The 24706-nt window shown below is 49.5% G+C and overlaps 2 protein-coding genes across 3 annotated transcripts in view; both read right to left on the bottom strand.

The window, feature by feature from the left end:
* Window positions 1-2181, bottom strand: part of LOC106746288 (GTPase-activating Rap/Ran-GAP domain-like protein 3) — a 33498-nt gene extending 31317 nt beyond the window's left edge. The window contains exon 1 of the mRNA XM_014622708.1: window positions 868-2181. Coding sequence (XP_014478194.1) covers window positions 868-1073 — 206 coding nt within the window. The 5' untranslated portion in view covers window positions 1074-2181. The remainder of the gene's footprint in view (window positions 1-867) is intronic.
* A 3946-nt stretch (window positions 2182-6127) lies between these two features.
* LOC106746289 overlaps window positions 6128-24706 on the bottom strand; it is a 37342-nt gene continuing 18763 nt past the window's right edge. For both annotated transcript variants that reach the window (XM_014622710.1, XM_014622711.1), the window contains exons 3-6: window positions 16255-16594; window positions 15377-15533; window positions 13336-13705; window positions 6128-12320 (exon numbers count right to left, since the gene is read on the bottom strand). In XM_014622710.1, coding sequence (XP_014478196.1) covers window positions 10167-12320; window positions 13336-13705; window positions 15377-15533; window positions 16255-16594 — 3021 coding nt within the window. In that variant the 3' untranslated portion in view covers window positions 6128-10166. The remainder of the gene's footprint in view (window positions 12321-13335; window positions 13706-15376; window positions 15534-16254; window positions 16595-24706) is intronic.

The following is a 24706-nucleotide window of genomic DNA, read 5'->3' as shown; positions in this document are numbered from 1 at the left end:
TATTGCGCGATATACGGTTGGTACGGTGTCGAGTGTGTCGAGCGAATCATTTCTCGAGAAATCAAGACGGAAAATTGCAAGTTTCCGTCCGTCGTGATTTTCACGATGGAGGTTCTCCTTTAGTAAGAACATCCTCTCCTCCAAATACAACTCTGTGAATTCTCAATCTTTACGTACTCTTCTACAACAACTTTATAATTTTTTAACAATTTTATATAATATTTAATCACTGCGAAATTAGTATATCACTATTATTAATAAGTTCCTATTTTAATGATCAACTCATATAAATTATTAACATGTCTCTTCTCCGACTATGAATATTATTATCTACCGGGATAGAAATCAGAGCGTGTGCCAAGTCTGTACTAGCCCTAAACAGACACGCCCCAAAATAGGCCTGCCTTCGTTGGGCCTGGATGTGGCCTATAAAGGAATTCTAAGTGGAATTTCGTAAGTAGGCTCTGAACAGGCGCTGACGTGGATGCCCCTAACAAGACCTGTGACTCACCGAGCCCAGTCGGCCTAGTTAGACAGATTTACAAAACTGGCCCTAAGTTACATCTCTATACAGCATCCAGACAGAAACGGAGACAAATTACACAAGGCCTATTTTCAATTCCTACCCGGGTACTGTTCGATAGAAAACACTCCGCTTTTAACGGCAATTTGCAAACGCGATGAAGCACTAGCGGAGAAAATTAGCAGCTTCTTCGCGACATTCGCAGAGCCGCTAAGTGGAGACGGAAATTACGCTAATGGCACACAACGACCCTCACTGACGGAGCATGTCTCTATTAAGCGCGCGCGAAAAGAGGAAACCGCTCTCTCTTTCTCCTTTATCCCCGAGACAAAAAATCCGCTTACCTGGTGGTCCATGGTAGCACCTTGTTGCCCTCCAAACTGATGCTCCGCAGCTCGTACTTGGAGCGGTGTCGCAGCGGCGAGACCGGCGCCGCGTTCGCGTGCATCACGTTCTTCACGCTCTTCGTGGTGGGCCCCGAGAGCGCGTGTCGCCTCATGGACGTGCCCTCCCGCGCCGACTGATTGATCGTCCTCCGCAGGGAACTCATTTTCGCCTGTCACTCGACGTGTCCCACCGAGCCCGTCCTTTTACGACACGATCGCGCGAACGTTCCCCATAGCCCACGTGGACGCAGCGAGCGCCGACGGCGTTTTATTATGATAATTCGCGACGCGACCCTCGTCTCGCCGCGACTCCAGACACCGGCCGCCGTGTTTCAGCGTTGTTCCGCCGAGGAGGAGGAGCAACGAGCCTTTTCGCTACGCGACTCCCTATTCAGACCGGCGTAATCTCTTTCCGTCTGTCTCCCCGCGCGAGGAAGTTTATCCTCGTCAGACCCAGTTTCCCGCCGCGAGGGTCCTCGGCGCGCCACTCGGGGGCGGCGGTGGTGGCGGCGACGGCAGCATCCCGTGCTGCTCCAACTTCCCGAACGAACGTTTATGGGATAAACACGGATCCCACTCAATTACGAGCGTCTCGAGTTCCTCTCTCTCTCTCCTCTTTCTCCACGTTCTTCCGCCGTAACGGCCGGCCTTCCTCTCTCTCTCTCTCTCTCTCTCTTTTCCTCTCTTCCTCCCGCTTCCACTTCTCTTCCCGCTCTCCGCCTCTCGGAAGTAGTTACTCCGGAACTCGTCGAAAGACGACCGGTTCGTTAATCGAGTTCCCGCCTTCGTCCGTCGCGGAGGAAGCCTCGATTCGCCTCGGCTGCTCGTGTCCACGCAGCGTCGAACGTAGCTCCGCTTGTCGACCGGATCCTCGGGAGTGTCATCGTCATCATTATCATTATCCCGGGGGGCTTCTCCGCTCCTCCGGAACGACCGTGACGGTGGCCTCTTGCTCGCGTCGTAGTCGTCGTCGTCTTCGCGATCGTCTCCGTCGGCGACCACGCCGGTCTCGTCGCAGCTTCTTTCCGCGGCCTGCCGACTGGTCGCAGATGCACGAGCTTATCCCATACGAGCGTAAATGGCCGCGCCACCTTTCAACCCCACCATCCGGCGTCGTTCGCCACCATAACTCGCGCCGTCCGCCGCTTTGCTCGCCACCATCTAGCCCCACCATCGCTCGTCGTCACCCCACGTAGCCGTCGTCATCCCTCGTCGTGGAAACGCTCTTTCTCTATTCCCTCGGACACCCTCTCCTCTTTTATTCCCCCTTCTCGTCCCTCTCTCTCTCTCTCTCTCTTCTCGTTTCTTCTCGTCTCTTCTCGATATCGGCTGTTCGCGCGCGAGCGAGCGGCTGTTAAACCATCGTCCGCGCCTCGCCGAGCTTATCAACGGTCGCCGTTGCCGCCGCGATCGCCGGGGATGAACGCGTTGCGGATGTAGTCACCCCGTGTTGTGGTTACTGCGACTGCCAGGGAGAATCCCCGCTGCATCCCGTGTGTTGCTCTTTCCTTTTTTCTTTCCTTCCTTACTGACGTTGGACGGGTTGCTCCGTTCTCGTCGAGGCTGCTAAGGCCGCCAGAGTCACCCCGTCGCCGCACACTTCTTTTCTTTGACGATGGATATTAATAAGATTAAGTGAAGAATCAGTCTATGCGGATTACCGGCTCTCAAAGGGAGTAGCTCGCGGCGTGCGTTTCTCCGACGACGAAGACGCGGCGTCGCGTGATTCCTTTTGGAATTTGTTCGGCTCGTGTAAATGTCTTTGTCGCAGTGCCACGTTGAACAGGTAGTCAATCTATCGAGATTAAGTCTCCTTCGTATCGCGCTCGCAGGGCGAATATTAACGCAGGCTCGTGTGAAAACGAATCGAATTGGAGACTGACGAAGATCGAACGGTAAAATACTCTTCGAGTCTTTTCCGCGATCGAGCAAATCCTCTCTCTCTCTCTCTCCCTCTCTCTACATCGGGTAATTTCGGCAAATCGACTTCGCAATTCGCAATCACTCCGAGACCGATATCGGATTCGCGTAATCGGGTCGAGCGCGCGACGTGAATTCGCGAAACGTGTAACTGGGAGAATTATTCGCAAGCCCTTCCGTATTTCGACGCGAGCACGTAGTGCCTATGCGTCGCGGGCTTACCCGTGCGTGAACGATCGCCTTTAAACGCGTAATCGTGCACGACACCCTTACTGCGCATCGGCCATGCACGAGCTCTCGCGTCTAAGAATTCTCCCCGAGAGTTTTCACGCAGGTCTGTGTCTAGAAGCGTCTTTTATTTTTCATTACTTAGTCTCCCGTGGAAAGATAGGCTAATGCGCTCACGCATATTAGAGCGCCGGAGGAGGGCACGAGATGTCTCCGGGGTTCGCGAGTTCTTAACTTCTTCGCGACGACGAGGTCCGTGTTCCTTTATCACGTTAAGTTTCGCAAATTATCGTCGCGATATCAAGTATCGCGGCGATAAAAGCTCGAAATGAATTTTACACGTGAGTTTTAATCGCGTTACACCGGAGGGCAAACTGACTATTCGTAATAACTTCTGCGCACCGGTAGCCGGCAAATTGAAATTTTTTTAATTCAAATATGCATATTCATCAGAAAGTTTGCTCTCTATTACACTTCCCCCCCCCCCCACCCCCACCTCCGCGCCGTATCCTCGGCAGCGTGTGTTTGGCCGCTATTGATCGTGAAACTTAATTTTCGCACGCTTCGTGTGCGCTCCATAAAAATAATCATTAGCTTCATTGCGCGCTGCCCGACGCCCTTCGCTCTAGCCGCTCCTCTCCGTTGTAATCGCGCGGAAACAAATCCTAACGCAAAGAAATTTGTTCCGTCAAATTTCACAAGAGAGGTCGCGAGCCGTTTGGATGTCGCGTATTATATCAGACGACGTCGCGGGAATTGTTTCACGCACTCCGCGGAAATTTCAGTCGTTAATCACGAGGGAACTTCAAATGCAATTACACGTCGCTACGGAATTCCGTTGTTGAGATAAACAGAGAGAAAAAAGAGAGAGAGAGAGAGAGAGAGTTCCCACGTATGGAAGCTTAGGAGAATTCGCAATTAATACGCACACGCTTCAGGCGGCCATTTCATCCTTTTATTAAATAGTCGCAGAAGCGAGTGTCGGCGATGTCGCGCGTGTAACAATACTTCGCAACAATCACGCGTCTCAAACGAGACGTAACTAGTTTGCAACACTGTAAAACACGACGACTCTCGTGGACGAGCGAGGAGGAAGAGGAGGATGAGGCAATCTCAATCGTCGGACGTTAACAATTAATTTAGATACGAACGAGGCGAAGCGCGAAAATTTCGTGTAATCGGAGCGCACGTATACACACACACACGTACACACGCGTGTCTCGCGAAGAGGCGCTCGAATTTTTGACCGACTGCACCGGTATATCTACCCCGTTAATGTGCCGAAGCTCACTGCAACTTGCGAAGGGAAATGACGTTTAACCGCGCGTGCCTCACGTACGTCACAATTCTCGCTCACAGCCCCGAGCGGCACGTGTCCCCCACGCGTGCACCGCGCGCGCCAACCCCCTTGTTCCCGTATATACGTATTCGCAGCACACCACCACCACCACCGAGAATACACCACCGTGCGCGTCGTCGTCGGTATGAGCGCAGTCGTCGCGTGTCACCGCGCGCGTACGCGTATATATTGCGTAATCGCGTTCACCGTAAAGTAGAGGCGACTCATACAACGTGTAGCAAGTGAGTAATAATCATAAGATAGCGCCGTGCGAATTCGCCGGTCGCGTGCGCTCTCTCTCTCTCTGTCCTTCTTTCTTTCTCTCTCGCCTCTCTGCCGCTCGTCGAGCCGCCGGGCCGAGCAGCGGAGCAGCACCCCCGCAGGACCGCGAGCAAGCTCGGGAACGACCGTGGAAGACTGCTCGATTCACGGCCAAGATAATTCCGCGAAGGGTACGCGGGTGCGCGGGAAAAACGCATGCGTCGATCCGCCCCGCATGGTCGAAGAAGCGAGGCACGTAGCACATACGCGCGCGACACCCCGTCGGCCGCGACTTGTTTTCGGGGAAAACAAAAGCATATATCTATTCGCGAGCGAGGGGGAGGGGGGCGTCAGCCAACGCGCCTCGGCGCGTCTTTTTCCACTCGAGGGATCGATCTAGGAGGACTTCGCGAAGCAATTATACGAAGCTACCTCGCACGTCCCATCCTCCGCCCCTCCCCCCCCTCTCACTACCTCTCTCTCTCTCTCTCATTCTCGCTCGCTCACTCGCTTTGTCTTACCTCTATCTCGAGCTCCGATGCGACCTCGAGAGACCTCACTTCTCGTAATCTCGCTCGAGGCTGGCCGTCGATTTCAATGGATCAGCCGCGTGCGCTGTACGCTCTGCGGAATTCTTTCCCTCGCCGTAATTAATTTAGACGGCTTCGCCGATTGTTCCCATCGAGGAGCCGCGCCCGGATGAACTTGCCGGCTCCGACGATGCAATCTGGTTACCATCCGCGAGGAGGTAACCTTGGTATCTCGCCCTCTCTCTCTCTCTCTCTCTCTTTCCTTGCGAACGCTGTTCCGCGTTACCTCTTTTACTTCTTTCACACCCTACTTACCAACCTACTTACCCACCTCTCTCCCTCCGATACGAGCAGATAAATTGTTCGGCAGTATCAGGCTACTCGGGGGATCATGGCGGATTTTAACAGACTTCGCTTTAATCCCCATAATCCATACGTTCTATGCTGTTATATTATACTCGATATTATATTACATTCCCTTCCCGCCCATTCGTCCCCCGCACTCGGTGTGTTATTCGTGAAATCATGAATTATGACTCCCATAGAGAGATCCGGGGGTCTTGAAGTTGCTCCGTCATTTTCCGAACAGCATAGTTGCTCGAAATATTCGCATGTGATAAATAATGTCGTTGAATACCAGACGAGGGTATCCCTTCCCGGTATTCTTCCGAAATTTCGGCGATCTCTTTTTCCTCCTCCTCTTCTCTCTCTCTCTCTCTCTCTCTCTCTCTCTCTCTCTCTCATTCCTTTTATACCCCTTTTGGTCTGAAAAATTTATTATAAATATATTCTACATCCATATTTCTGTACTTGGCTCTTTTCATTTCCATGTAAACGTTTTTAGAGGGCTCGCTGTAGAATCTAAATAAAAACGTCGCTATCTCTCTCCACCTCGCGCACAAAGGGTGGGTCGGGTACGCCAGAATAAGATGTTTCCTAGTGCAGGCATCATCAAGTTTATTCGGCAATAAGTGAATAACAATACAAGCCGCATTGGATAACCAATTTTATTAATAGCCATATTCACCGAACTCGCGCCAAAGCTCGAAGTGTTACACATCCCCGTTTATTCGTATATCGTAATCACCGTCGAGCCGGGTTACCTCGTCGATGTTTCGACAACGCGAAGTCGGGCCGCGCCGTTTTCTGTTAATCTCTTGCAGAATAATACGAAGCGACGTGGGTTACGTGATTTGCAACGCGCTCGGACGCGCGGCTCGCTGCGGCTGCCGGCGCTTATTAGGAGTTACAATGTTTAGTTCCGAACTTAGGTGTCCGCCGCATTTCTCTCCAAGTAACAATCGCGAGGAGAACGAACGTTCTAACATTACCACCCAATTATTTTACTAGAGACGGTTATTTCTTTCTCTCTCTCTCTCTCTCTCTCTCTCTGTGTTTTCCTTTAATTTGATTCTTCCTTTTGTTATTTACATCCCCGATAGCACCCATTCGTAGCGCTCACGCCCGGATGAATAATATTGTTGTTGCGCGGGCACGCGTACGACTCTCAAAAGGGACAGTCGATTCAAACGCAATTCGCAATTTTTTCGTCGGAAAATTCGATATAAAAAATATATGTATACATAAGCATATATATATATATATATATATATATATCATATCTAAAGGTTATTCGTTACGTTAATTTCTAACGATATACAGCGCGGCTATTGCACCTGATATAAGTGGCGATCGCGTCTTCCCGTTGCTGTCTTGGTTCGTTCAATCGCGTCTCCGTGAGTTAAATACAGGCGTCTAATTAGTTTTTCTTCCTCTTATCGTAAGCGATATTTTCCCTCTCTTCGAATTTTCACTTCGCAATTTCGCAGCGATTTTTTCTCCTTTTCTTCTTCTTCTTCGCGTTCTTTTTTCTTCTTTCCGACCGGAGACACGTCCCGAGAGGTCGATGTAATTTATTGGCGAAAACTCGGACGTTGATAAGACTTGTTAAGTAATTTCTCAGTATGATTTATTACCTCGTTAATCGCGCTTGATATTCCTTTCATGCATCGCGCACTTTATGTTTTATTCATCGATCTGCGTGTGGGCTTAACGCCGATCGCGATATTCGTTTCGACGGTTAAAATATGCGTAACTTTATTGCGCTGATTTTGATTTACATTGTCGCATACGGGGAGAGAGTCAAATGGTCGTTCTCTCTCTCTCTCTCTCTCTCCCTCCCTTTCCCTCCCTCCCTCCCTTTCTCTCTCTCTCCCTTTCTCTGCATCGCGTCCTACAGAATTCGCAGAAAATCACGCGCTTAATACGATATCGTGTAACATTAATTCCAAATCCTTGGACGGATTTATCTCGCAAACAAACATTCAACTCGGAATCGGGCTATCGATCGTAACTCGTACATGCTCTATACTCGCGCATACTCGATTGCATTGTGAATTGCATATGAATAACGAGAAGGACAGTTGTTCCGTCATCGGTAGTATCGTTAAATATTATAATCAAACGTCACGGCGTATAAATTATGATACAACGCGCACTGACCGTCAATATAAATAGCAATTGCGCAGGAATAATTAAGATGGCGAACGTTCCGCAATTAGTCATAGTTATGCAAGAAGGGTCCATTCTACAATTATCATTTTTGAGATTTTGCTACCAACAGGTAGCCTATACGCGCATTCCATGTGGATTGGATCCTTGCGTTTATCCTTCTTGCATAATTTGGAATAACTCCAGGGACTAACAGCGATTTTATTTCGATACGATATCGTATATTACATTCCATCGCTCTTGCGACATTTCGCGTTATCGCGATGAAAACTCGCGCGAATTACATCAAGTTATTTCGTTCATTATCGTGTCCATTAATGTTAAAACGGTACGCGCACATAAAGGCGCCATCGTCGCTTAAATCCGCGGAATGCCGAGATTGCTGAAGAGACGCGAGATGGAGAGAAACTCCGTCGATTACGCGCGCGCAATCGCGAGGAATCACACGTCGTTAACGTGTCGTTGATCAACATGCGTCGACCGGGACTTCGCGAGCTCCGCATTGCCGTCTCGCGGTTCAAGATTCAAAGGAAGACTTCGTAAGCCTTAATAATTGCGCGTAAAGAGAGAGAGAGAAAGAGAGAGACAGATAGAGGGAGTTACGCAAAGATTCAACGCGCGTGAGAATATACATTAGCCCTAAATACGTAATTACACAAATACACCTATCTACGCGGGTACGTACCGTGTCGGTCGATAGACCGGCTATTTCTCGGTCGAGTCCGGGTACTCCGACGATAATACATTGTAAATCGGGGAAAGGGACCCGTGGACGGAGAGAGTGGGCACGGGAGGGGACAAGGGGGCCAGGGTGATTGATTGGGTATGTTTGTTCTTGAAGAGGGAGATTCTAGCTAACGTTTGAAGCGTATAACCCAGCACCAGTGTGTTTCGTTACCTACTTAAGTAAGACTATTATCGCAGTTGCACCGCCGACGAGGGGGCTTGGTAGGGCCACAGAGGGGGGAGGGGCGGAAAGGGTGGTTTCTCTCGAGTCGCATGTTGCTCACCCCCGCGCGAATCACCCCGGTGGGAGATCGCGGCGATCTATCGAACGTTAGGAAGCTGAGAGCTGCGCGTAGCGCGCTCGATCCCTCGGCGCGATTATTATATTCTATTACTATTATTATTTTTATCATCGTTATTATTATTATCGTTATTATTATTATTATTGTTGTCGTTTGTTGTTTCCCATCCTGCGATTGTCTACCTCTCGCATTGTCCCCGTGGATCGTGAAAAAGGGGTGTGAGTGGAGTTGGACGGATTTGCCGATTAATCCATCGAAGCCCGCGCGGGTGGCTGGGAAATTTTTCAAGGAACCTTCGTTTCTCTCCCTCTCTCTCTCTCTCTCTGTATCGATTCGCGAATTTTCCCCGGATTCGACGCGGCTGTCGTTTTTTACGAGAGCACACGAGTCGTCGAAGTGATCGTCCGCGGGGCGGGCTCTGCGATGGATTAATTCGCGCGATCGGGAATCGACCTCGGTGGTGGAAATCTCGCCAGAATCTGCAGACCCACTCGCGCCTGAGACCGCGTTGTAAAAACTCGCGTCTCACGAGTGACGGTGTGAAGAGAGTGGCGTTGGTCTCGGGACATCGGGAGAGATCTTGACGGAATCGCCCCGGAAAATTGGGGCGTGGGTGCGCGGGAGTCCTCGGGCAGTGAGCGGCCGTGAGGGTGGCCGGACGGAAAGTAGGACAGCGTGTATAATCGACGTAAGGACGAAAGGAAGAAACGGCTGACCACTCGGCGCGAATAAGTGGATTTTACGGCGAACGCCGTCGTTCTTGGCAAGATATCGATCATACATAGGAAAGTATTTCCTTGGGAGTGAGACAAACGCCGTATCCGCTCGTGTGTACAGCCGCGTAAATATATCGGGGGGAGGGGCGAAGACGGCCGTGGAGGGGGAAGGAGAAGAGAAAACGGATATACGAGTGGTGCTCGCGATACATCGCATCGCGATCCGTCGCGTCGTTGTAGTTGCATGCGAGCTCGACTTTCACGAACTTCTTTCGCGATATCCTTTAATCCCTCGAGCGGCGCGTACATACCTCACCTCGCTCCCGAGCGAAATACTTCGAATCCGCAAAGTGGCCCGCGCAACCTTCCGACGGTATCTTGAAGTTTCAATCTCGACTCATACTTACGACACCCTGCATCGTTCGATCTCTCTCTCCCTACCTCGGAAGATGACTTTTACGTCCATTACGACGGAGCTCTCCTCCCTTTTGAAAGAGCGGAAATCAATTCTCGTCCGAGGTGCAACGAAATCGGGAAATTTGGCCGAATACGCGAGCGATTGAAAAAAAATACACCGCCGTTTCGTTCGCCTCTTGACGAATGAAAACACGACGGCGAGGAGATTCGGTCGAGAGATCGCTTCTCGAGATCAAGGAGCGTCGCCGTCGCGCGTAAAAGAGGAGCTCGAGGTAAAACAGCGAGAATGTAGGAATCTCCGGTCCGCTCAGATCTGCATCTCCGGCTCGGAATTGTTGTCGTGGAACCAATCCGAGGCCCTCTGACTCTCGGACACGCGCACGTTGAGCTCCCTCTCGCTGTACCGGCTGGATCTGACGATGGACGGGCCGAGGCCGGCGCGTCCTCTGTGCTCGTCGAAGGAGGTGAGCACCTCCAGGCGATCGCCCCGTCGGATGACGCGCGGCGTCGTCTCCACCGAGCTGGCGCCGTCGTGCTCGGCCGCCCACTGCGGCAGATCCATGATCCCGGAGGGCATACCCCAGTGCTCGGTGAACTCGGAGCCCGACCTCGCCAGACTCGGCTGGCTGAGCGATCTGACCAGAGAGTCCGCGCCTTCGAAGGAGCTCAGGCTGGTCAGGTCGTCCCTGTCCACCCTGGCGAAGTCGCGCACCGTCATCTCGGACATCGATCTCAGGTCGGCCTCGCTGCCGGCACCTCCGGCACCGCGGGAGTGAATCGAGCCGGCGAATCGGCGCGAACGGCTCTGCGCGGCCACGGTCGTCGCGGACTGCGAGGTCTGCAGGTGGTGGCTCTGGTTGGTGCGAGCCGAGCTACCACCGTCGCTCTCGTACTCGTACAAGGTCGGCAGGGAGGACCGGCGGGACCTGGTGTCCCATTCGGACGACTTGGAGCGCTTGTACCGTTGCCCGTGATTCTTGCCGTGGCTGGAGGACGAGCCGTTGTGGCCCGACGGCGGGCCCAAGATCCGTATGATCACGTCCCACTTGGCCGGCGGGAACAGATTCACGTATCTCGCGTCCTTTCGTATCAGCTCGTAGTCTTCCTTGACCACCGCCTCGGTCAGCAAGGTCCTCAGCGTGCTCTCCGTCGTGATGATCTCGCGCCACTTGCCGCGCTCCTCCTCCGTCAGCTCGGAGGCGTAACGCGGCTCCAGCACGCGCGCCAACCTGGTGTACCAGTCGGCGTCGGAGTCGTCCAGGGAACGACGCGTCGCCGAGGGTGGCGGTCTGCAGGGTATCTCGGCGCGCGTCGTGTACGTCGGCTCGATGTTCACGTCCGGCTCGTCGTCCGTCAGGTGGTGATGCGTCGGTTCGTTCGTGATCGTCAGGTTGGAGGTCGAGCTCACGTCGGAGAAGTTCTCCCATTCGGGCGGCGGCGGCGGCAGGTCCTCCGTCGGGTAGTTCCTGATGGTGACGTCCCACTTGAGATCCGGCGGCGGCTGGGCTCGGGCGCGATACTCGGTCACCTGCCGGCAATGCCGCTCCACGTCCTCGATCGTCTTCTTCTCCGTGACGGTCCTCAGGAACACGTCGTCCACCTCGTGGGTCGTGATCTCCGGACGGCGGGGCGCGACCACCTGCGGCTCGACCAGCGGCTCGGTCATCTCGTCGCGCAGCAGACGGTGCTCGCGATGTTGAATGGCGGTGTGGGTCGCGGTGGTGGATGTGGTGGGCGCGATTGGCGGCGGCGGCGGCGGAGTGGGCGCGAGGATACTCGCCACCCTGTACTTAGCGTGGGAGGCGTCCGTCACCTCGGTGAGCGAGCGGCTCTCCGTGAGTTCGGTGTTCAGGGAGGTCAGGGATCTCGGCCGGCGAATCTCGTGATGCTGCAACGCCGGTTGCTCGGCCACAGGCGAAGATAGCTTGTCTTGGCTGGTCACGGTGGTCTCCCTCTCGGCCTGTTTACGCAGGATCCTCGAGTAGACCGGCGGCGTCTGCTGCCGGGAGATGGTGGAGACGGACGACGCGCCTCCCGGCGGTCCGTGGAGCTCGGGAACGTAGGAGAAGGTCGTCATACGGTAGGGCGAAGACTCGAGCGAACGAGTGATGCTGGACTCCTCTCTCTCCAGGATGGTCGTGAGGTTCCTCTCGAGGGCGACGCTCGCCACGTCCGATTCCGATGGCAGCGGACTCGGCGGCGGCGGCGGGGCTCTCTTCACTCGCATCTGCACGTCGAACTTGGGCTCGATCGGCACCGCCACCGGGTGTCGCGGCACCATCACCCGGGACGCGTTCGCAGCGGTCGTCGACGAGGTCTCCACCTCGGCGGCGACTGTCTCGGAGTATAGGGAGCTCGAGGTGCGCATCTCCACCTGTCGTTGCACCTCGTGGTGGTCCACGAACGCCTTGTTGTCGTAGGATCCGGCGGAGGACACGGGCAATGAGCGCTCTTCGTCGACCTGTACAACCCAGGGGCGATCGGTGCGATCAGTGCGCGGAATTATCCTTCCTTTCGAGAAGTTGGGGAAAATATTCTCGGAATTCTGAAGGAACTTCCGGTTGTAAGAACGAAATTTGATTCGTGAGAACTGAAAACTTTGTCAACCTTCGAACGAATCTGGTTGCTCATTGTCAGGTATATTGAGAAAATATTGTAGTAAAATTTACGACCAAAAAGTTCGTAACGCTGGATTATATCGGAATTATTATCGATATTGTTATGTAGGTTGTAATCTTTAATGATGTATACACGCGATATAAATCACTAAAGATTACGACGCGTATCATAATCTCAGTCATAATTCCAGCATTGTTAAATTTGGTGGTAATTTTCGCTACAATATTTTCTCCGTGTGGATCCAACCAGATTCATATTTTCACATAAACTTTGCTCTCAATATTTTTACGTAGAAGTTGATCGATATGCCGAGTTATCTTATTTTCTATCTAATGTCTCTGTAATTAAAAGAAGATGATGGAAAAGTATCCTCCCTCGGCAAGTAATTATCCGCTTAGTGTTTACCTTGAATATTTTCACGTACAAGTAAATCGTCTCGCTAAATTACTTTTCTCCGACGTCTCTCCGATTAAATGAAACATTGGAAAAATATTTTCGACAAATGCTAGTTGCTAGTTTCGCGTAAAGTCCGCTGTTGACACTTTCACAGAGAAATCGGATCAATACGTTCGGAACGCGGAGTTTCGTTACTTGAACGAGCTCGCGTAGACGATGATGACGCGGCGCGATTGAAAATCCCTCCTCTCCCGGGGGCTCCTTGCGACGCGTTACAATTTATTACGATTATCTGTAGACTAAATGAATTAAGATCCACGACGGAAGAGCTCTCTCGCGCGGCTCCTCACGCTAAAAGGATTAACGACTATGCGCGCGAGCGAGCGAGCGAGCGACGCTCTCTCCTTTCGCATGCGCCTCCGCGCAATCATCCGTCTTCCCGGGCAATTATCGGGACTCACCTCGGAGTGGCTTTCGCTCGGGTAGTCGCTCGGCAGCGTGTCCGAATGATCGATCACGAGATTCACCTCGCTACCGGAAGTGGACGCCGCGGCCGCGTGGAGGAGGGCGTGCGCGCGGGGTATCTTCAGGCCCTCGAACATGGTGATGTTGCTGAGGGACGAGCCCGAGAGTTTCGTTATCTCGGAGCCGGTGCCGCTCTCGAACGGGTGGCGGTGCACCACGCGAACGTTCCGCCGCTTCAGGCACATGTAGGAGCAGCCGAGGCCCAACAGCAGCAGCGACAGGAACAGGATCGCGCAGATAATCAGCAGGATCTGGAAACCCTTGAGCGGCGGTTCGGTCACCGGCGCGGGCGCCAACGTGGCCGATCTGGGCAGGTCGGGCGGAGTCAAATTAGAACGAGAGGAAGAGAAATCACGGGGACCACGTGGGACGTCTTCGTTCATAGGGAGCGCGGAGGGGATGAGGGAGGGTTGTTTTCTTTCTGACAGTTGTTGCTGCATTTTTCATCGTGACACAGCTGATGTGTCTCTTTGTGACGTCTATGGGAACTTATTTTACCAAGTTGTAAAGATTATAATTTTAAGTTAATTATCAAGTGAAAACCACGTCTGACCATCAAAAATGATTATTTCCTTACTATATTTGTGAAATTTTTTTAACAGTTGCATTTTATAAGAGAAAAAAAATCTTACTCGATATATTCTAATATGTGATTTTTCTTTCTAATGCATAGTTCTTGAGTTCTACGATACAAGTGTACTCTAACTTCGATGTTTAACCTAAAAGTTTTGGATAACCGTTTTAACGTAAGGAAGCGAGTTGGGACGTCCTAATCTTCCCTTGAGATATCTTTACGCTTCCATATATTTTTAATCTACTATATCAGTCTTAATATTATTGTCATTTTCCTACAATACACCTGTTTTCTGCCTTCTTTATAACAGCTTTAATAAATCATTTTTATTTAATACTTTAATAGATGTTACTTTAATAAATAATCTTACTAAATGTTACAATAAAAACTAAATACGTTAATAATTATAGTTACTTCCGTTTACTTTGCCACAATTCTCCTTAGTACGGAGAAGAGTCGGGACAAATATTCGACTTTACAATTTATCTAATTACGTTCTTAATTCTTAAAATGATTAAATTTAAATGACATTAAAACTTTGCATTAACTCCCTCGGTAAAGTAAAACAGATCAGTCTCAATGTTTGTTGTTGCGAAATCTTGAAAGACAAAAGGCTGGGAAAAACAACGTGTTAAGATGATTCCAACTCTCCTTCATCTCCCCCACAGTCTCGCGGGAGAAGCGCCGGGAAGTGCGCGATGTTAGGCGAGACGCGTTACAGTTACAGCGGTAAGTTCGCGATATCTCGCAGCTATCCCCGCGAGCGTAACTGGATTGCGGGAAACAAAGGCGTGTATCGTTGCGGGTACGTCGAGCACCGCACGGTTAGCCCTCATTCGCGATCCCTCCGACGCGATTACGGACGAAGGCGAGAAGGCGAGAGAGACGCCGATATTAGGCGCAACCTTCGTCCCGGAGAGTTGACGGTTTGCCGAGTAATGGAGACATGCGCGCGCTCCAGCTCCCCTCGTTTCCGTAAATTGTATTAATGGCATGCATTAGGTAGTGGATTTGGTTTCCCTCGATGACAGACGGACGGTAGTTTGCTGCGTTAACCTCGTGTAATTTACGCGACGCAACGACACCGTAATCGCCGGTTCTCGCAGAAACGGGGACGGTGTGTCCGCGAGAGCACGCGCAAGAACGGCGCGTCTTCGGGTTGTAACGGGTACTTTATCGAGTCGTGTCATTCGAGTCTACGATGAGACGCGAAAGGATAATTATCGTCGAGGTGATCACATTGAAGAAAGCACCGTCGGTCTTTGGAGAAGGAATATTGTTATGGGATTCACGGCGTATCGTACGAGGCTACTTAGCGAGAAATCGACGCTAACGTACTTTCGCGTAAGACTATACCCGACAATAGACTTTCCGCGGTGAGGATTTCAACAAAGGATTCTTACATGCTGGCCGGCGGCGCGGGAGGTGCCGGCGCCACGGGTGGAGGGTATCTGCAGACTATAGTGATAACCTCGTCTCCGTCCATCTCTAATCCGGGGTGGAAGCGAACGACCACATTGTTGGTGAACACGCGCAGCGGATCCTGCCTGGTGCCGCATCCTGAGGAATAGAGATTATTTTGCGCGTACAAAAATGAAAATTTCCTCCGGTCCCGTTGGAATTGCACGGCGCGCTTGAATATTTCAATCCTCCCACCTCCTCCTGGCGATCGTGGCTGAACCGAAGATAACGAAATCGCGGAATGAAGCGTCGATGAAATCATCGGTGATTTTTGCGTATCTATCCTGTATTTTTCAACTTACGCTTCGCTATACTTATACAGAGCGTCCCAGACTTCGCGATTTGAATTTTACCGAGAGTTTCTCTGAGCAATTTGGAAATAATTATCCCTCTTCGAAATAATAATAATAATAATAACAATCATAACAATCACTTTATTGGACGTGATAATTACGAAATTATACATGAAACAATGAATTATTAATGAAAATGTCGAAGCAGGTCATGTACTCATGTACGACTTTTCAACGTTCAACAAATAACATATCTTTGTAGCTAAATTCCAAAATAAAAATCTGCTAAACAAAGTCCGCTTAAAATCGGGAGAAAGAAACAATAATTTCGTTGTTGATTTGGTCGAAATTTAGCTTGCGAAAAGCCCCGCTTTTTCGATCGCTCGTACTTCGAGAACTATCGACGCCTCGACGTTTTTCACTGAGGAGAAGGTCACGCTCTCGGTAAAATGAAAGACGCGGGGCATCCTGCGTGTTACATTTCCCCAAGAGCGAATTTGAATTGAATATAAGGACGTGTGATATACCCTTGAGAGGTAGCTCCAATTTGGCGGTGGTCGCGCCCCGTCCTTTGAATATGCAGGCGCTGTTGCGATCAAAGTCGGCGTAAGCCACCCCGTAGAACGGCTCCTTGAACTTGAGCTCGACCTGCATGCTGCCCTGTCCGCAATTGAGAACGGCTTTCGTTCGATTCAGAAATATAATCGGCGAGATGTCGTCCAGCTTGGTGACTTTGCCGTCGAGGACGGTGCTCGGCGGCAGTCCCGGCTGATACTCGATGCTGTTGCCCTGCGACGCATAGTTGCTCTGGGACAGCGCAATCGGAATTGCCGCCCAGAGCAGCAGCGCGAGCAACTTCGGCAGCATCTGCGGCAAGAAGGGTCGACGATGATTCTTCGGGCGCAGGCGAAAGAGAAAGCCGAGCGAGGACGGATAACATGAAAAAGATCGTTATGAGATGTTAACGTTCTCTCGGAGAATAATGACGGCGGTGTAATTAGTCGCGGGTGCTCGTCCGATAAAAGATGGGGTCTCGTGCGTTGGAAAAATTCGTCGTGGAATTAATGAATTTGCGCTCGCGCACGGCCCCATTGTCGAGTATTCTCGTTAAAAGGCGGTGATATTTTCACGACGTGAAAAACTAGGGAAAGGGAAACGAGAATTTATTTCATAAAATATACATGTGCGGTTAATGCGTCGCGATTGTGACGGACAACGGTTACGCTATCGCGACATTATACGGTCGCAATTAGCGTAATGAACTTTAATAACAAATGCCCATGCGCAATACGAGACATCAAGATCGGAATCACTGTTTCCTCAGGTATCATCCACAAGGAAGCGACTTGGACACCCACATTCCCACGAGCGACTTTCAGAATGTGAGTTTTCCTTTGTATATTTCACAGCTACGTCATTGTTTGTACGCGTCCACCGGCACACGCGTGTACGCACTGTGCGTCATCGTGTTTCCTCCGCTGTACCAGAAATCGCTCGCGTTTCTTCCTCGAAATTCGAAACACGGGAGGCAAAATCCGACACATTTTGAGAACAGAGAAGTTGGGAAAAGTAGCGTTGGTAATCGGACGACCGGGTTAATATCGAGCTGATCGGAGAATCCGCGCGCTTGAGGAAAAGATCGCCAACGACTTTCAACATCTCGAGTAGACAGCGAGCCCTTCCCGTGCGGATCCCCTCTTCTATTCAACCGGAGCGGAGAAAGCCGTTATCCATCGTGATATTTCCTTTCCGAGACGTCAAACACGGGATAAGCGCGGATTGTAATCTCCAATCTCCCTCCCCTCTCGGCGCGCCGATATAATCTCGATCGCATTGGAATCCCGCTACTACACGATAAGATTAATCGTCCGAGGAGTTAGAGAGACGAGTAATTGCGCCGAACGGTAACTCTCGTAATAATTTGCATATTACACGAGACCGCATACTCTCTCTTTCTCCCGTGAATTACGAAAATAAAAACGACACGTCGTAATTATAATGATACACGAAATGATTATGTCCGGACGAGCCGCGACCTCCGGGGCTCGCTTAGATATACTGTTACGTTTACCGCCGGTAATTGCGCTAAGCAAACGTACAAATTATAGACCTTACTATTCGCTCATGAAAATATCACGTTGTGCCGCGCGTTGCGTTTCGTTCTTTCGTTTCTTCCTTCGTGCGCACGCTCACGTTTCGCATCCAACACGGGTCGCGCGCGCGCGCTCAGGACGGACGGCGCTACGTTGTCGTAAACACCAGACGACGATATTCCCGACGATAATGCGGAAACGCGTGAATCATTTCGCCGAGCGATGCCTTCGTCGTCGGCCGGGGGGATTCGCGGAGGAATCGCGCCGCGTATTACCGTACGCCGCGGAACTGGACGCGCGGCGAACTGTTCTCGCCGTTCGTTGCTCGCTGCTGTTTAGTAGCGCGTGAGAATAGTTTAACGTCCGGCAACTCCGTCCACCGACGCCCGATTTCGTCGAGAGAGCGCGGGAAAAGTGTCGGAAAAATCACCGCCGAAAATATTCACATTTTCTCCACCCTCGGATTCAATCTCCCCGCCCGTAAGAATTCGATTCGTCGTGAAAGATTCCAAGTTCAGTCTGCATATCTTGCTTGATGATAATTCTATCGTGTGAAAAAAAAAAACAACGATAATATTTTGCCCGTCGATGCCGGTTTCGTCGAGAGCGCAAGAGATATTTGAAAAATCACTGCCAAGAATATTCGCATTTTTGCATTCTCGGATCCGTCTTTCCGTAAGAATTCAAATTGCATATCACACGAGGCTGCATACTCTTTCTCTCCCCTTTACCTTCCCCTTCTCTCTCTTTCTCTTTCTCTCGTGAATTATGAAGATAAAAACGACACGTCGTAATTATAATGATACGAGAAACGATTACATACGGACGAGCCGCGACTTCCGGAGGCTCGCTTAGAAATACTGTTACGTTTACCGTCGGTAATTGCGCCGAGCAAACGTACAAATTATAAAAGATTTCAGGTGTAGCTCGGAACCTCTTGGTTGTTGGTTACTGCTAACAAATCTGTTACGCGAAAAGAAAGTGAGAGTCAGGTCGAGCGACTAAATTAATCGTCGAGAATGGCTAATCGATAATTTTGCGTGATTGGCGTTAAAAGCGCGCAAATAAAAGACGCAAAGTCCGGTTATGCACGTATGCGTATCGTGTTCAAACGAACGTTATCATTCTCCGCGATTACACGCGGACAACTTAAACGCGCCAGGAGACGGGCTATCAACCGTTAAAAGTAAAAATAGAGTCGGTCAACGGTCATTTACATAGCCGATGGCCGTGCCTAATTCGAAAAAATTGCCGCGCGCAATTTAGCGGCGCACGGTGGCTGCATTATTCACCGGTAATCGACTGGATTGACGGATAGGATGAGGTCGTTTGTTAGCGCCAAATATCGCACGTCGGGGATAGAAATAGTTATATTATCCAGTTAACTGCGCGTCGGGCTATATATAAGCCACGTCGGCGGCGATTAACAAAATTCCTCGGGACACGCGATGAGTGTTATAAATTATGGTAGAACAACNGATTCGCCCCCCCCCCCCCCCCCTCTCAACTTCTTCCTCCGCCGCTATTAAAGACGGACGAAGTGATTTATCGTTCGCGAAAATTTGGCGGTTTTCAATTACCCGATGCAAAATATAGAAAAAGGGAAGAGCAAGAAGTGATCCTCCTTTACGAGTGCACCCTCAACGCGTTCGCGTGAAAGGAATACTTTCCCGAGTCGAAACTTGGTTTCTACGTTAATCCTACAAATTTCGCTGACTTTGGAGGATCAATGAAAAATCTTGATACATAGTATCGTGCAAACCATCGTCCTACATTGATATCGCGAGCGGTTGTTTACTACAGTTTTCTCCACGCTGAGTCTGAAAAATTTTCACTTCGGAATTTTTCGATATTCAATTACGTCGATATTCTAGCAAGATTGAATCTTTATTTAAATCTCTAATGATTTGCATAAGGACTCCCCTTTTATTCAATCTTTCGAATAAAGATTGAACGTAGGTGGAGGCTGGTCGCGCACTCGCCCGAAAAAAACGCGGAACGCGCGAGAGTTACGAAACAATGAGCTACGCCGTTCAAGCAAAGGGCTACGTCATCCCCACCGTCAATCGCCAAGCGTCGTCGCCTACTGGTGGCAAAAAATTGACATCAATACACCCAAAACATACCGAAACTTCAAGGTGATTGAACTTACATGACGTGCGTTACGAGCTTTTTCATTGTGTTCGGAACGTCGAGCAACACGTACACTGTAGTGTCCGTGTGTCGGTACGGTTATTTATCGTTCCCGTCGGGCGATTAAAATATTTCGCCGTGAGTCGAGACATTTAATCGGGCTCTCGTCAACATCGCGTTAATTAACACGCGTTTCTTTGATCGAAACGTCGTATTCCCGGGAATGTCAGTGCCGCGAACGAGTATTCGGAAGGACAGGAGGTCGCCAGAAGCCAGGATGCTGGATCGAGTAGCCAAGACATCGAAGTGGAAGTGATTAACGATACGTCGTATACTTTCAAATATACAAAATCAATTGTTTATCATATAGGAAATTCCGATATATCGTTTGACAAGCTCGAGAAAGAAGGATATCCCGAGTCGAAATTTAAGTCCATATTTATAGTTGAATTTATTATTATTTGATGAATTATAACTTGACAATCGTACCTCAGCGAATCTTTCTTCACTCGTTAACTTGGATTTATTTTTTCATACGATAAGAAATATCGAACTAAATAGACGAAGAACGAATCGCGAATACGAGCCTGAAATGATGTTCTCGATCAAAGATGAAATTGAATGACGTTGCGAGATACTCCGTTTTGAATCTGTTAAAGCCGCATTTTCACTTTCCTTTCGCCTTAAACGTACCGAATTCGAGTGTTAATCTCTATCAGTACACAGCATTATCGGACGAGTGATAGTTACTTTTACTTTTCTCAATAATCCTCTTTAGGATCGACGTAGGGGCAAAATTTCGATTCGGGCTGATTTTTGCCGATATATTTAGCATCGAGGATTCAATCGACTTGACCGGCGAGTAACAACCGCCTCCTTCGCCGTCGATATTTTATCGTCCACGTGTACGAAAGCGCGACACTTTGTACGAAAGATCGCGCATCATCGCGTGAAATCGCGAACGGGCAGGCCGTCAGTAAGCGAGACGGGCGGTTCGTTAGAGCTCATTAAAGATTTTACAGCCTCTACCTCTTCAGCCTTCGGAGAGGAGGAGGGGAGGAGCCGAGCATCGCGTCCTCGATTGTGAGCGCGGAAAGTAACGCGCGAGAAATCACAGGAGAATCTCATGGCCAATTGTAGCGTTTCCTGCTTCCTGCGTTTCCTTTCTCCTCCCCCCTCATGCCGCTGCACGGTTACTTGCTTAATTATTTAATTGATGCACCGTGCACTGTGCACGGAGGAAAAAGGAAAGAACAGTTAATAGGAAATAACGAAGTACGATTTAATTGGCGATACTCCGTGCCGTGCGGAGGGGAGATATTACCCGGTCGTATCATCTTACCGTCGCATTAACATATCGCGCACGTGGAGTTAAAGTCGAAATAAAAATCCCCCTTCTCCCCCAAGCCCTCGCTCACCGCCCCCCTGACGCGACACCGCAGGCAGCACGGCAACGTGGCGCTAAATCATATTACGGTCCCTTCGGTAATATTACACTTCCCAGCCTCCCGCGGCTGCTGAGAAACGAGGTACTCGCGCGGTACTTTAAGACACCTATTACGCAAATCATTTTACGATCCTTAATTATTCTCGTCCCTCCCCTGCGTACGTACGTCCCGCCGTACGTTTGTCTTTCCGCCGGAGAGTCTCCGAAATTGAAAATAACAGCCCTATTACCGAAGTTTCGATAACGTCGTTAATTCTGCCGCGGCGGGGGATTGGGGAAGATCGAGAGGCGAGACGCGCGAATTTCTGCCGGACCTTCGCATCCTTCGGCAATGCGTAAGTAAAAAACTCACCTGCGCAAAGTAAAAACGCCTTTCGTCATCCGCGAAATGAGGGTTCGATTTATTTCGAGCGAGTGATGCTCGAGATTTCAAGGCCGGGCGGTTACGACTTTAACGCCGGTGCTTGGCCTTTCGTTTCATTACTTTAATCAATACTATCACTACGATAACATTTGTTGTTTCGTCAACGAAAGAGATTATTATTGATGATATAAATATATAAATATTAATATAATGATTTTAATTTTAATATGAATATTAATTAACATGTTAGTGTATTAAATGTTAATTAATTAATGTAATATAAATTGTATTAGTTATTGTTATCGTGAAAATTAAAGAAGTAAAACGAGGAGCGCGTTCAGCGCCTTCAGCGAGGAAAAGAGAAATAATTAACAACGGCTCCCGACGTAGGCGCGCCTTGTCTTAAGACAAGAGCGACTCGCAGCCTTTCCGGTCGTGGATCGCCGAGGCTACCCTAACGGTACAGTTCCCCTGATAGAACTTATTTTCGTAGAAAAGTCGAGTCATGCCCTTCCTCATCACACAGACGACCGACTCGCTTGCATTCAGACGCAACGGACTTTATTACGAAACTCTATTGTGCTTCCATCGTCCATCTCTCTCTCTCTCTCTTTCTTTTTCCTTTCCTTCTCTTTCTCCCAGCCCTCGCAATCGCTCGAAGATGTTGCGGAGATAGTTTTACTATAGCCATTATATCCGCGCACCGGCGAGACCATTAAAAAAGATGCGATTGATATCCGGTCTTCCGGCCTGGCGTAATCTTCGACTTCCTCGTGCGACCGACTACCGTGTCCAGCGAGAAGAGAGAAAAAAGAGGGCCGTAAGAAGCTTCCCGTCTTACCGGCGACTTCCGCGCGCGCGCGAGATATGCGAAATCCCCGGCTCAGCGGAACACGCGTGGAAATGATCGTCGTCCTTGTTCACAAGTCGTCGATTATCCGTAATTAAGCACACACTCTCCAATAAAGAAACGTGATAATAATCAGAAAAAAAAGGAAAAAATACCCAAGAGGAAAATTAATGACTCGACGGACCGATAATCACACTTATTCGCTTCTTCATCCTTTCGACAGCACTTTTTTATAAGGGATCTCAAATAAAAAATTTAATGAATAAAACAATGAAAAAGAAAATAAATTTTTCGAACTTATTACAGGGGATATTATTACACCTGGAATACGGAGAAAAATTATTTGCCGGCGTAGCAAATTTTATGTTGTCGCAGCAAAATCTGTCAGTCACTATGTGGATAGTAAAACGACTTGTTGAAGAGTATCGCCATTCGTTGAATTATTTTGTTGAATCTACAAATTATTTTGCTGTAAGAACAGTTTACAAGAACAAGTTAATAAATATGGGCAAACACTATTTGATTCTTACAGCAAATTAACATGCCCCAAAGATCAATTCACTCGCAAGTAGAAGTTTTCTATCCCGGCAACAAAACTGTTCCTGCTCTAATTACGAATAATTCGCTAATTTGATTATGCCAACTAAATTTTATCGCCGTCATAACGAATATTTCAAGTAGCAACCATGTGGTTCTGCTGCAATGACAAATTAATTTTTCTCCACGTACAACTCACACACACACACACACACACAATACGGATGGAAGATCGGCGATTTGAGTAGAATTCCCGAACGAGGTCTCTTCTCGCGGTAGAAATTACGTTCGCACGATTCGTCCGCGCGCGAATCAAGCCAATTCCTTCGACAAATTAGAGAAAGACGGATCGCGCCCGGTCAGCTCGGCGGTCATTTCGCGCAGCGTGCGTCCGCGGTGGAAACGAGCGAGGAAAACGCGGCGAGAAATCGTCGGGGAAACGTCCTCAGCGTCATCATCGTCTTTGTCGTTGTTCTCATCGGTGCCTTCTCTCGCTGCGTCTAACGATGACTCCTCGGCGAACCGTGATGCGGGACCGCGAACGAAGGAGAGTTCTCGTCGGCACGCTTCGATGCACTCGCGCCGGACCGGCTGCACCGTTAGACACCGCGGTAATACGCGCTCGCTCGCGGTAGTGCACGGTAACAAAATACCTGGTTATACTGACCGTTGCCGCCGAGGAGGTGTTGTTGATGCTCCGCGGCCGGGCGATCGCGATTTTTCCGCGCCGATTGAGAGATTGACGGTATTCCGTCAAACCCGGGAAAACGACGTCGATTGTTATTACAGATGCTCTTATTATTGATCGCAGCTTATCTTTTCGGGGATACTAACACAGATGTGCACGTTTAGATATGCTCGATTTTTTTTAATTCAACAAACATTTTGTCGACGATGATACAATGAACGTTATTGTGAAAAAAATATTCACCGGGAAATTCTACGACGAGAAGAAGAGAAAAATGTACGATGGGCAGATATTATGTTCGTGTCTCTGTGAGATAAGATTAATTTTTTCTGGCTTTAATAAATTCATTCCCCTGAAGAGAGGTTGACACGTTGACCGTCATGGGATCATTAGTGACCGGAGTTGTAAAGTCGCCCCGTTTCTCTTATTTACGCGTGAAATGGAGTCAATTGTACGCGGCGAATTAAATATACAGCAAACAGAGAGCCAACGAAACGGACCGACGAATATCGATGCATCGCGAATGGCGTTTATTTACCGTATCTTTGATGATTCGAGCTTCAGTTGAGCGTTAAAATAATCAATGAAAATCAGCGTGGCAGCCCACTGAATATTTCGCGTTCGTTCATATTGTAACACGTCCTTCCGAACGTACGCTATAGCGGGCGACGTCGTAATATAGCGGCGATAATGCGACTGAATTTATAAGAGCGACAATCCGCTCGTGGAAGTGAACGTCAGTGGAAAATCGCTCTTCGTTCCGCTTCCACCGAGAAATGTTGCTCTCTCGATCGGGAATTTGCTTTCGAGATTGGAGGTTATTTTCAGAGTGCAAAGTCCTCGAGATTGATTTTAATTGCTCCGAGG

The sequence above is a fragment of the Dinoponera quadriceps genome, unplaced genomic scaffold (genome assembly GCF_001313825.1).
Source record: "Dinoponera quadriceps isolate SergipeBrazil2010 unplaced genomic scaffold, ASM131382v1 scaffold566, whole genome shotgun sequence".
Classification (NCBI taxonomy): Eukaryota; Metazoa; Arthropoda; class Insecta; order Hymenoptera; family Formicidae; genus Dinoponera; species Dinoponera quadriceps.
Note: the sequence above shows the minus strand (reverse complement) of the source record. Positions and strands in the feature narration are given on the sequence as shown.